The 13,514-nt window shown below is 39.1% G+C and overlaps 1 protein-coding gene across 15 annotated transcripts in view; it reads left to right on the top strand.

Annotated features, from left to right (window-relative positions):
* Window positions 1-13,514, top strand: part of DOCK9 (dedicator of cytokinesis 9) — a 170,954-nt gene that overhangs the window by 43,802 nt on the left and 113,638 nt on the right. The window contains exon 1 of one of the 15 annotated variants that reach the window (XM_060233649.1): window positions 5,406-5,649. The exons of 13 other annotated variants lie outside the window; for them this stretch is intronic. In XM_060233649.1, the coding sequence (XP_060089632.1) occupies window positions 5,533-5,649 (117 nt within the window). In that variant the 5' untranslated portion in view covers window positions 5,406-5,532. Of the gene's footprint in view, window positions 1-5,405; window positions 5,650-13,514 lie in introns of those variants that run through there. One more of the 15 variants, XM_060233652.1, reaches the window with a different exon arrangement.

Here is a 13,514-nt window from a genome sequence, read left to right as displayed (position 1 = left end):
CCAGTCCAGGGCTCCTGGAAACAGGAGGAGTCCAAGCTTCTGATTGATGTTTTGGAACTGAGGGCAATCAGACTAGCGTTGATCCATTTTGCTGCAAGGATTGACAACTGCCACGTATTAGTCAGAACGGACGTTTCTACGAAAGCATACATAAACAGACAAGGAGGATCCAAGTCTACTCTTCTTCTCAAGTGACTCGTCTGTTAAATTGGGCACAATTTCACATAGCTTACCAAGCCTGATAAGGAGAATCAGACCACTTCAAGCTGAGATAATAGTGGTAGCTCCATACTGGCCAAGACGTCCCTGGCTTGCGGATCTTCAAGAATTATCAACAGATCTTCTGCTAACTTTGCCAATATCAGAAGACATGCTGTGTCAAGGGCTGATATGTCATCTGTGCCCAGTGTGGTTTCATTTGACCACGTGGAAATTGAGAGGTCAAAGTTGCTAAATCTGGAATGCTCGGATCAGGTAACACGAACAATGTTAGCTTCTCGGAGATCTTCTACTGTCCGTATATATAATGTGACTTGGAAAGCGTTCGTCCGCTGGGGCAGTAGGAAAAAGATCAACCTTCTGAAACCTAGGGTGAAAGAAATTCTACAATTTCTTCGGGATGGCTTGGATTCAGGGCTCAAAGCAGCCACACATTGTCGTCAAGTGGCAGCACTTGCTTCTGTATTAAGAACATAAGAACATAAGAGAAGCCATGTTAGATCAGGCCAATGGCCCATCCAGTCCAACATTCTGTGTCACACAGCGGCCAAATATATATATATATATATATATATATATATATATATATATATATATATATATATATATATATATATATATATATACACACACACACACATACATACACACACACACACACACACACACACTGTGGCTAATACCCACTGATGGACCTCTGCTCCATATTTTTATCTAACCCCTTCTTGAAGGTGGCTATGCTTGTGGACGCCACCACCTCCTGTGGCAGTGAATTCCACATGTTAATCACCCTTTGGGTGAAGAAGTACTTCCTTTTATCCGTTTTAACCTGTCTGCTCAGCAATTTCATCGAATGCCCACGAGTTCTTGTATTGTGAGAAAGGGAGAAAAGTACTTCTTTCTCTACTTTCTCCATCCCATGCATTATCTTGTAAACTTCTATCATGTCACCCCTCAGTCGACGTTTCTCCAAGCTAAAGAGCCCTAAGCGTTTCAACCTTTCTTCATAGGGAAGGTGTTCCAGCCCTTTAATCATTTTAGTTGCCCTTTTCTGAACTTTCTCCAATGCTATAATATCCTTTTTGAGGTGCGGCGACCAGAACTGCACACAGTACTCCAAATGAGACCGCACCATCGATTTATACAGAGGCATTATGATACTGGCTGATTTGTTTTCAATTCCCTTCCTAATAATTCCCAGCATGGCGTTGGCCTTTTTTATTGCAAACGCACACTGTCTTGACATTTTCAGTGAATTATCTACCATGACCCCAAGATCTCTCTCTTGGTCTGTCTCTGCCAGTTCACACCCCATCAACTTGTATTTGTAGCTGGGATTCTTGGCCCCAATGTGCATTACTTTGCACTTGGCCACATTGAACCGCATCTGCCACGTTGACGCCCACTCACCCAGCCTCAACAGATCCCTTTGGAGTTCCTCACAATCCTCTCTGGTTCTCACCACCCTGAACAATTTAGTGTCATCCGCAAATTTGGCCACTTCACTGCTCACTCCCAACTCTAAATCGTTTATGAACAAGTTAAAGAGGATGGGACCCAGTACCGAGCCCTGCGGCACCCCACTGCTTACCGTCCTCCACTGCGAAGACTAAATTTTGTGAGCCGCTTGCGGAGAGGGCGGGATATAAGCTTAATGTAATAAATAAATAAATAAATTTAGATTGTAAAAATGTGCTGAATAGACATCCTCATATCACTAGGTTTTTGAGAGACGCCACTCTTTCTCTCCCTCCCCAGTCGCACAGATTTCCTACTTGGAAGTTAAACACGGTGCTCACTGCATTAATAAAATCACCTTTTGAGCCTATAAAAGAGATTTCCTTGTCATTCCTTAGAATGAAGGTTATATTTCTGGTGGCCATATCTTCTGCCAGAAGAGTATCTGAACTGGGAGCACTTTCAGTCCACAAGGATTTACGTATCTTCCACCTGGACAGGGTGGTCCTCAGAACGGATCCCACATTTAGGCCAAAGGTGGACTCTAGATTTCATAGGGCTCAAGAGATCTACTTACCCTCATTTTGTCCACATCCGGTACATCCCAAGGAGAAGTTGTGGCATAAACTGGATGTCAGATGGGCTCTAAGATGCTTTATTGAGAGAACCAAGGGCTGCCGCAAAACAGATTCTCTGTTCATAAATATATCTTCACCACACACAGGCAAAAAAATGTCTAATGCTGCCATTAGCAAATCACTACGTTTATGTATTACTGAGGCCTATAAAGCTCAGAAGCTTCTGCCGCCACAAGGTTTGACAGCTCACTCGGTGAGAAGTGCAGCAGCAAATGCAGCCTTATCTAACAGGGCATCTGTAGAAGAAATTTGCAGAGCAGCTACGTGGTCATCAATCTCAGCCTTTTTCAGGCATTACAAAATTAATGCATATGATTTTGCTGATGCCACATTTGGAAGAAAAGTTCTGCAACATATTCTGAGGGACGCCAATGGTGAGATCCCTCCCACTATCTACGGACACTACTTTTAAGATGTCCCACAAGTTGTCCTATGCCTCAGAGGGTGAACGACCATTGGGTACTTACCATGAGGGTTCCTTCTCCTCTGAGGATAGTAGGACATCTTGCCCCTACCCTTTAATTCTCGCCATCAACATGCATCAGATATCTAAAAATATTTATATGAAGCAGAAACAGAGAGAAAAACTCAAGTTACAGGTTCTCAAGAAAGTGTAAATACTCCCGTTACCCTGTTTTTTCAACTATGCTATCTATTTCTGTCCTGTTTTCGTTGCCTTATTCTAGTTCTAATGGTTATATCAGTTATATTTTTTTGAGTTAGAAGGAAGGTTCCTACTGCTTGCAGGAATTGCCGAACTGAGTTGAGGGTGACTCCCAATGGAAACAGGAAGTTGAAAATTTAGTCCTGCCTCCCTACTGATGGGTTGGGAATCACTCACAAGGTGTCCTACTATCCTCAAGAGAAGGACCCCTCACAGTAAGTACTCAATGGTCGTTTCATTCTGCAAGTATTGGTATTATCTCTAAATAATATTATTCACACTGGACTGCTGATGATACTCTCTTCTTCGCTACAGTCTCTTGTATTTTAGAGAATCGTGCTTATGAAGTGATCCTGACCCTCAGGATTTTTTGGGAAAAGCAACAGGGTGGAGGGAGATCTGCATGACCAGCTCCTTTTGCAAGTTTTTCCATAGAATCCAGCCCAATATCGTTAGTGAAATTTCAAAAAGGAGCATGTCTTATGAAACTTCCTAGATATGGAATTCCAGAATACAGGCATCACTACTAAAACAAGTGCATTTTGGGTGTGTGTGTGTTACTTTTTAAAATATTGTTTTTATTAAACTTTAAAAAGTTATACAACAGTTACTGGGTGAATCTTACCTCAGACAACTGTGACATCTGAAATTGCATCTCTAAAGGGAAGGTACTGCAGATAACTTATTGCATAGAAATACTGAAATTGTCAAGGCAGCATCAAGACAGAGGGCCAGTGTGAGAACTTTTGTCAGTTTTGTGTCCTTAGACCTTCAGTTAGGAGGAGTAATAGGAGTCTTGCATCTTTTCGTTTCCTGGTCAATTCCCATTAAATGTTGTACCTTCCAGTTTCATTACAGTCCCTATAGAAAATAGTGATAGGGTCATTAGGACTGTCTGATGGCTGGGATGGAAACTTTGCATGTCTCTTCCTACCCCTCTGATGTGCAGTCTCTGACAGTGCCAAAGAAAGGATAAGTAGTTGTTCATTTATTTAGGAGTTTTCTGTGCCACCTGATCAGAGTCCTGCTCAAGGCAGTTTACTGGTTAAATAGAAGATGGTGCTGCTGACTTGCTTCTGAAAAATACTGTGGTAACTTCATCAGAGATTCTCTGTGTCTGTTTTATGTAAATCATGTTCTGTTACAGTGTAAAATGATGAAAGTGTTTGTGTCAGTGTCTTTTCTGGACTGCATGTGAGAGGAAGAGCGAGTAATCACGGGGCTATTTGTGGCTGGGAAATGAAAGGGATGCTGAACAAAAAATGTTGAGATGGTAATGTAGGATTGTTGTGTAGGCTACAGTGTTTGGGGTCTGCTTAACATAGCTCAGTTTGAAGTAGTGTTACGTTGCATTGTCTTTGTCCTATAAATGTTCAGAATTACTTGTGTGTTTGTCTGCTACTGAACTCTTTGGTATCTGGACACTGAAGTATTGGAATCTTAGTTCCACTCCATTGTTAACTTGTCTGAGAGTATAACAACTTAAAGGAGTGAAGAGGGCCTGTTTTTTTAAGGTTCCTTATCTTATGAACTGCATGTGCTGTCCTGTAGTTCTCCCAGATTTCTATTTTTCTGGCAGCAGCAGAACATTTCTACATGCTACAGATATGGTTATAAATTTACATTTTTAGGATTAAAAGACTGGTGAGCAGGAGTCTTGTGAAGCCGAGGTGTGTTCTGTTTATTCCATTTCATGTCAGGATTTTTAATAGCTGTGTTTCTTTCACATTTGTGGAAAAAAACTTTGGGGAAAAAAAGATTGTGCTGCAGAGTCTTGAACTCAGTTTTTGTTTTCCCCTTCTGGTCTCCGCAGGGAAAGGTTCTGAGTTAACCATAAAGGATCCTTCCTGACCCAATGCAATAAAGATTGTATACTATCTTCCCTGTGCAGTAGAAAGGCTTCAGGAGAGACTTTGCGAGTATGATCTACCCCTCACTTGAATAGAATTCCCTGAAGATCAGGCTTAAAGTCTTCGGAAAAGTGCAACATGGTAGTTGGGAATCTGTTCATGTTAAATATACAAAATTTTTGGGTACTCGGTGAAGTATTTGAGACACAGGCATCTTGGGCATCATTGTTCATAATCATTAGTATAAAGAGAAAAAAAATCAAGAACCTGCAGGGGAAAGTTTTAGTTGCATATAAACAGCCCTGCTCAGTGAGTAATATGAATTAACATACTAAATTTGTCAGCATATAATTTTTATTAAAAAAAAATACATCAAAGTGTGGTGATATTCATCTTGGCTTTTCTAACCTAGAAGATTTTAAGCTGCATGATTTTGTGGAAAAATAGTTTTTTGTTCCTGACACTGAGAAGTAGATCCGCCTCTTCTTCTCCCATACTCCCCCATCCCTCCCGGCTGGCCTTCATCTGTCATGCATTCCCACCATAACTTGACTCAGACTGCTGTAAAGCAGCACAACTGCTTTGAACTCTTCACTGCTTGTAGGTGGAAAACGCTTTCCTTTTCTGTCAACCACAGGCATGCTGTTGTCAGAACAGAAAATTTCTTAGATTTATAGCTGTGTTAACTTTTTTCTGTTTAAGAATGCTGGCAAGAACAAATAGTAAAAACATTAAAAAAGAACTTGTTATAGAGTCTCCACAAAAGTGCCCAGATGCTGCAGCTTCTGAAGCAGAGGTAGACAGTCCAATAGAAGTTTTGGTAAGTGAGTTGTGTGTGAGAGAGTTGGTGTTGGCTTGTAAAATGTATTAATTTGCAACTAAGTAAAAGGACGCCCTTTAATAATTAATGTTTCTTTGTGGTTTGCTTTTATGTGTCCCCCACTTCTCCAGTAGAATAAAATATTTTAAAAACTATACAGTTTTTATTTCCTAAATGTGTGTCTTTTGCTAAATTAGTGGTTCAAGAAGGTGTTTTAATAAAGGGAATGGGACTGTGGTTGCATGATATACCTGTTTGTTCTAAAAAAGCTTATTCTGAATGTAACAGTAGGGTAACTTGAATGCAAATTTAAACTATTCTAAATCTTTTTGATGTTTTAAACAAGGTGTTGTAGCAAACGTTCTACAGTCTGTTCATTTTCAGTTTAAACAAGTTTGATCTTTGAAGTATATGTATATTGTCGCTTTCACTGTCTTGTTGTTGCCTTAAAACAAACATTTAACATGCAGACTTAGAACTATAGTACTCTTGACTTGCTGAATATCTGCGCTGGGGGGAAAACCCACCTAGTGAAGTAATGGAAACAGCCTGCTTTATATTGCTTGCGAGTGTCATATTGACCATTGGTATAGGATCAGAAGAGTTGTATGGCTTACTTCTGGCTGGATTTCCTTGTTACAAATTTGTGTTTTGTTAAGTATTTTCCTATATTTAAGCGAAGCACTTTTCTAACTTTTCACAGCCTGTGAGTTGACAGACTTAAGTTTAAGGGGTGCACTGGCACACTTCTCTCAATTAATTCTTTCAGCTGTTTGCCAGGGAATTAACTAGAAAATGTTCTTTTTAAGCTTCACAGCTGCAGGTAAATTATTCTGTAACTGCCAAGCTGTCAATAATGGCACCTGAGTATATTGTTAATCTGTCAGTGGTTATATCTACTGAATAATTCTCTAACATGGAGGTGCTCCAAGGAGGAATAAACCTTTTGTACTAAAAATGTTCATATGAGATTTGGTGGGTAAAACACACACAGAGGGAGTGGTGTCGTAGATTCCTGTCGGGTGTTGTTTGTGTATCCTTCCTGCAAAATCCATATTGATTTGTCATTCCAGATGCATTTTATTTTCATAGGTTTTTGATGAGAGCAGTAGGGGATAGAGGAGGAGATTATGTTCTAATAGCTCCTTAGTTGATACCAAAGGAAGTATGTACTAGTAAAAACTTTGAGAACCGCACCCAATGTTTAATTTTTTTTTGTAAAGAAGCCAATAATCATTGGGTGTGGGTGTGCATTATGCAGTGTCCAGCTTTCTACCAGAGACATTTTCAGCAAGTGTTCATTGTTTTAGCACTTTTTTTAAAATGCTTGTTACATTCTAAATAAATGAATTATTTGTATACAGCAAAGTAAGCATTTAAAGAGGACTGTGTTGCTTTGTAGTATGTCTGTCCACTATTACTAAAACAGGAGAGCTGGGAAAAGGAGCAACAGCCTTCTTGTTCCATTTCCCACACAAAACTGACCCAGGAACTCATTCAAGAATTTGTGCTTTCAGCTGAAAAATTCAAAAGGCAGATAAGAATTAAAATAATAACTCTTTTTATTTGTTTAATTTATATTATACCCTGCCTTTCTCTCCTATAGAAACCCAAAACAGTTTACATTGTTATCTTTTCCTTCATTTTATCCTCACAAAATCATAGAATCATAATCCTGTGAGGTAAGTTAGGGCGAGTATGTGAGGCTGGCCTAGATTTACCTTGCAAGCTTCTATGACACAGTGGCAGGGCTGGTAGACACAACTGAAAACATCCCAAGAGGGTGGAGACAGGTTCATCCTTGTCATGCTGATGCATAGTGCCCAATTTCACAAAAAAAGGAAATGATTACTTACAACTCTTGTTAAACTATAGTTTGTGTGAGTTCTAGCTCACAACAACATCACTTCTGTTTTTGTTTTTGCTGGAAATGATGGCTCACTCTCCATTTTCTCTCTCTGGCCTTAAGCACCACTGGAGAATGTGGGTAAGTGGCAGGAGGACTACCACTATAGCAGGATATATGGCTTACCTGCAGACTGGGAAATTGAAATCTGGATCTTGTAGATCCTAGTCCTACACTGGCACTTTAAAGAATGGAGAATATCAGCTAGCATACAGCTTCAATAAAAACTATACATTTCCAAAGCCTGAGCAGTGACTGTGTTGCAGAGCTGTCAGGGTATTATAAAAAGCTGTGATATACAAAATAAAGACAGAAAAGTAGCCACCTTCAACAAGATTTCACAATTGCTCTGTTTTTAACCATCATCAAAACATTTGGAGCCAGAGGAATGGATATGATGATGGAGTTCTGAAGCTGAAGGTTTTTGAAGCAGAGTTTTGAAGATGGTCATAACAATTAGTTAGGTTTGCATGGCTGCTTCTTTATGAGGTTACCCAACAATTAAGATTGACTCCAGAAAGAGGCTTTTCTTTGGATATCCTGGTCCCAGTCATTTAAAGAAAACAACTGACTCTAAAGGTGAGGCTTGTGCTTGGAAGTAAATATGTAGTCTGTATAGTTTTCAGCATGAATAAAGTGCAATCTATAGGTCAGATTATTCTGGGGTTAAGGGACCTGTGTGTAATAATAATCACTTATCAGGCAGCTGCAGTAGGGATGGGTCAAAAATATCTGCCTTTTCTTCCACGAATGGAGCTTTCCCCACACAGGAGGCAGAAAGAATAATCTAGGGCCAGATTAAGGCCAACAATGGTTAGACCTAAACACAGCCCGACAATGGTGCCCCTTGTCCCTTCCATTGCTTAACTGACAAGACATTAAGCCTGAAGGTAAAATAAGAGATTAAAATGTTAGTTTCTTTCCGGCTAGGGTAGGCCATACAACTATATTAAATATAAGCTTTTAAAAATTATTTATGTAACATTAAATAGCAGTAAGCAGTATAAGCAAATTATTTGCTTATAACAAGGGCAACAAAAATACAATTTTTCTTTGCTTTTAAATTGAAAACTAGTTTTAATCACCCTTCCAAAAATAATAAAGCAAAATACAATGTGATATTAGCTCTACTGAAATTATGAGAACTCGAGAGTATACTTTTCAATTTTGAAAATTCTCTTTCTACAGAAATCGATGTTTGGACAGTTTTTTGGGGTTTTTTTTTAAAAAGGTCTTCTAATGGAGAAATGTCATTATTTGTATGAATCAAACCATCTTTTATTCTGTTGCTTTCTAACCTTCAAAATATACAGCATTTCAATATACATGGATCAAAAGATGCAAAATAATGTTTATTGTTGTCTACTTATTTTATACTTTAAAAAATTTCTCTTGCTTTTTAAAATTGCAGTTTTTGATCAAGTTCTCAAAACTACTCTGGTGTAACACATCTGCTTCTATACTTAGCAGAGGTAAAGCATCCAACCTGCCTTGTTGCATAGTTTCATCTCCTGCCCCCCCCCCCCCCGGTGCTAGTGGTTCCTCTGCCTATCATTTCATATGAATAGCCATAACAGAAGGAATGACTGAGAAAAATATTTCACCTTTAAGGTACCCTTCTTCCCTTGGTGCCCTTAGCATGTGTTTATTTTGCTTAATGGTTAATTCAGGGCTGACCTGGTCTCGGCTTGAGTTTGTTGGGCCATACATGTATAGCTTGAGGAGGAAGATGCTAGAGCTCCTGCTTTCTAAAGGGTGTGTGTGTTCATGTATGCCATCCTGAATACTTTTGGGAGACAAGTGAGCTAAAACATGACAATAGGAAGCAATAGGGGCAAAGGAGCTCCTAGACCCCATGAAGCCAGAGAACATTAGTTTGTTTTCATTGTTAGTCATGATTAAACGCTTAGCCAGAAATGAAATGTAAAACAAGGTTTAAATGTATCTAGAAACTATGATATATATTACTCATGATTCAATATTAGCTTAACCATAGTTTACTTGGTGTAGATGTAGTATTCCCTTTCCATTATCTCTGTTGCAGCTAACCTAAGCACCACTGCAGTCTTCTATATCCAGAAAGTAACTATTGTATTGAGCTGCTGTTTTCTTACTCCCACGCATTGACAGCTGTTTAATAAGTATGTGGAGAATAAATGTAAACCATCATCTGTGATGAAATAATTTAGATACTTGGACAACACATAACACGTCTACTTGCCATAAAATCTACTTCGTGCCAGCACTAATGTCTCCATTCATATGTATATTAGACTATGAAAAGTAGATAGTGCAACAGCTCTTGCTGTTACGTCTGCAAACTTTAAAATAATTTAATATTAAATAGTCTATTAAAATTTATAACTTTGCCTATTTGCCTACTTTGGGTTAATTCGTTAGGATTTATTAAAGTTACAGACTAAATGTAGATTTGAGTCCAATAGCACTTTAGAAACCACCAAGATTTTCTAGGTGTACTTTTTGTAAGCTCCCGTTATCAGATAAGAAGCAGAATGAAGATTTCTGAGTCTGTATCCTAACCAGAAGATGGGAAGTGTACTGCAAGGAAGGATCTCAGGATGTAGAGGCAATCTGCTTGATTATAGCAGAGGGAAATGCCCAGGGGCAGGAAATTAACATCTACAATAGGGATGGGCACAGACTTTCCCCAGACCTCAGCTCATGAGTCCATCCATAATCTAAACTGTGTTTAGGTCTAACCATTGTTGGCCTTAATCTGGTTTTAGATTTAAGAAAGTTAATTTAAACTTGCTGTACTTCTAAGAGTGATATAAAATACATAGACCATTGTGACCACTAAGTATATTTAAAGATGCTTTTCATATAAGTTATTTCTTCAAGCACTGAGGTAGAAGAACAGTGTAAAATGAGGAAATTATGGGGAGGGAAGCAATGTGGGATTTACAGGAAAACCAAGAAGTTCTGTTAGTGGGAAAAGAGGTTTCCTCTTCTTTCTTCTCAGTGGCACTCGCACTCACTCTCTTTCTACTTCCCATCAGTTCTTACAAGCTTTGCTGGTCATACCATTTTGATTTTAAATCTCTCTTAACTGTTGTGGTGGTTGGATCTTTTCTAATTATTTTAATTTAAGAAGTTTTTTTGCTTGATATTGTACATTGTTCTTAGCATTCTGCAAATAACAGTGGAATAATTACTTTTAAATTTCATACTTAAGCCTCTGGTATCTTGAATGAGAAAGTGGTTCTTGCAATTAATCACCATCTCTATATCGTTGTAAAATATTTTACAATGAATCTTGGAACATATACATTTCTCTGCCACCTTCCAGACATGAGCTTGTTGTAGTTGCATGATGTCAGAGCATGTCTGTTTTAAACATCATTTGTAAGGCCAAAGTTTAAGTGGTTAGTCTTGCTAGAATATTTTTAGTGTAGTGGAATATTTTTAGTGTATTACTTTCTCCTTTATGTCTTTGCTTCCACTTATCCCGCTTTTGGGGGTCAGAAGAGTATCCCAGAAATCTTTCTCATAACTTGCAAGATTTTGACAAAAGAAAACATTTAGGGGATAAGCAGGTTTTTTGATAGACATCAAAAACCCACAATGTTTTTCTTTTTCCCTTGTCTGTTCATCCCCACTTGTTTCCTAGCTTCTCCCTGTGCCAGTTGTTTTTCCTTAGATCCCCTCTGTTCTTTGCTCCCTTTTTCTGTGGTGTATTTTCTGACTTTTTGTCATGGTTGGATTCTCAAGAAAATTTTCAAAATATTTCAGTTTCATCACTGTAGTGGTGGAAAGTAGTCCCAGTCAGCTTATGGCAACCCCTCATGGAGTTTTCAAGGCAAGAGATGTTCAGAGATGGCTTGCCATTGCCTGCTTCTGTGTAGCAGCCCTGGACTTTCTTGCTGATCTCCCATCCAAGTACTAACGTGGGACAACCCTGCTTAGCTTCTGAGATCTACCTAGATGATCTGGTCTGCATCACTGTAGCAGCACTATTTTGTTGTTGTTGCTGTTTTACAGAATCTTTAATGCTGTTTGCATTGAGTAAATTATAGGAAATTCTGCTTTAAAGAGAAGTAAGCCTCTATTTCAGGGGTCTCCAGTAGGTAACTTGTAAGCTATCTGTAGTTTATGCATCCTCTGGAGAAAAAACTTAGGAAAAAAACTGCAGAAAAATTTGCCCTAGGCTTTTTAAAAAAATGTTTTCTCATAGGATTTTTCTTTGTGCTGCTTGGCTCTGGTGCTCTTCCTGGTCCATGTTCTGCTTCTAGGACCAAACAAAATCTAGTAATGTGCTGGATTTTGTTCTCATCAAGACAACAGTAAAACTTGTCTGGGAATAAGAAAGATGGAGCAAGGCACTTTGATTTCCTGGGTCTGCTTCTCTGGTAGTTGTTGGCTGTGTGTCTATTCAGGTCATGTGCAAGCAGAAGTTCCCATGTCGGAGGTTCTTGTTTGTTTTCTTCCTGTGAGCTCTTGACAATTAAATACACATACTTGCACAGTTCAACTTCTAGAATTCTGCTACAGTAGAAATAGAATGTCCTTGTACTAAGCCAGAATCCAATTTGGGCTTTGTTCATTGTACTGATTTCGGCAGAATTTCATTCGTTTCTATTAAACTTACCGCCATCGAAGTATGAATAGAAACTACAGCCTTAAAGTATAATCCTAACTTACTCAAAATAAATCTTTTGCTCATAAATAGGGTAATTTCAAAGCAAGTACATGTAATATTTTTTGCCTTAAAATGACTACCAACAACATGCAGAAGTATTAAGTACAAGAGATTCCCATTAATATATCTGTCCATATCCTCAGACAGTTAAAGTGCTGTCACAAGCTCCTTACCAACACTATACTACGCTGATGTATCACCTCACCTAAAGTTTGATGAACCAGTTTTTATTGGCAACTAGACTCAAGTCCAGTAGTACCTTGGGGACTAAAATTTTGGGGGTATAAGCTTTTAAGAGTCAAAGCTCTCTTCATCAGATATCTGCATTCTGCTACAGGCAGAACCTCTGAAAGTGCTTTTATTAACAAAGTATATGATACAGACTGTAAGACCATCACATCAGTCGATAGAAAGAATCCCCCCAGCATCATCACCATTGTTGATACTTAAATTAAGGATTAGAGCTGGCCCAGGCAAAACAGATCTTTCTATAAACGTGCTCAAAGCTCCAGGTTTGCAGGAAATCTTAGAAAAAGGAAAACAGCTTAATATCCTACAAAATGATGGAAGCAGCACCTGTAGCCTTAAGAAACAAATGCCCGCAGTGGCTGTAGCTAGGTGATCAAAACAGTATTATTAGCTGTCAATCCACTTCCTGGGCTGTTTGGGCCTTTGAGGTAGGACTAATGAGGATGAGACCTGGCGGCACCACTGAACAATTTGCTGGCATGTGACTTGCATGACTCACCCAGGGCTGGCTGCTACTGTTCAATAGAAGCCACTCCATGAAAGTTACGATTGTATAGTGATTTGAATTTCAGACTAAAATCTGGAAGGTTTATATCCCTTCTTTGCTGTGGAAGCTCACTGGGTGCCTTTGGGCCAGTGACACGTTTTCAGCCTAACCCACTTCACACAGTTGTTGTGAGGGTAAAATTGAGGAGAGGAGAAGGATGTAAGCTGCTTTGTATCCTTATTAGGGAGAAAGGCAGGGTGTGAATGAAGTAAATGAATAATAAATATAGCCACAAATTGGTGGAGAGTCAGATAAAAACCAGGTTGGTTGGTTCATGGGAAGGAAAGAAGGAACAAGGGAAAGGTGACGGTATGCTGCCAGGTGGAAGAAAAGAGGAAACAGTGTGGGAAGAATAATATAGGGGGAAAGTACAGTGCCTCCTGTAAGTCTTTGCAGCTTTGCCAGCAGTTAGCACTTTGCCTGGTGGCCAGCACTGTGCAACTTGGCCTTAGTTTTCCCAAATAAAGGCTGCAGGGGGAGTGAAAGAAGGAAAGCTGAAGAGG

The sequence above is a fragment of the Heteronotia binoei genome, chromosome 3 (genome assembly GCF_032191835.1).
Source record: "Heteronotia binoei isolate CCM8104 ecotype False Entrance Well chromosome 3, APGP_CSIRO_Hbin_v1, whole genome shotgun sequence".
Taxonomy (NCBI): Eukaryota; Metazoa; Chordata; class Lepidosauria; order Squamata; family Gekkonidae; genus Heteronotia; species Heteronotia binoei.
This window is presented reverse-complemented; position numbering and strand designations above follow the sequence as displayed.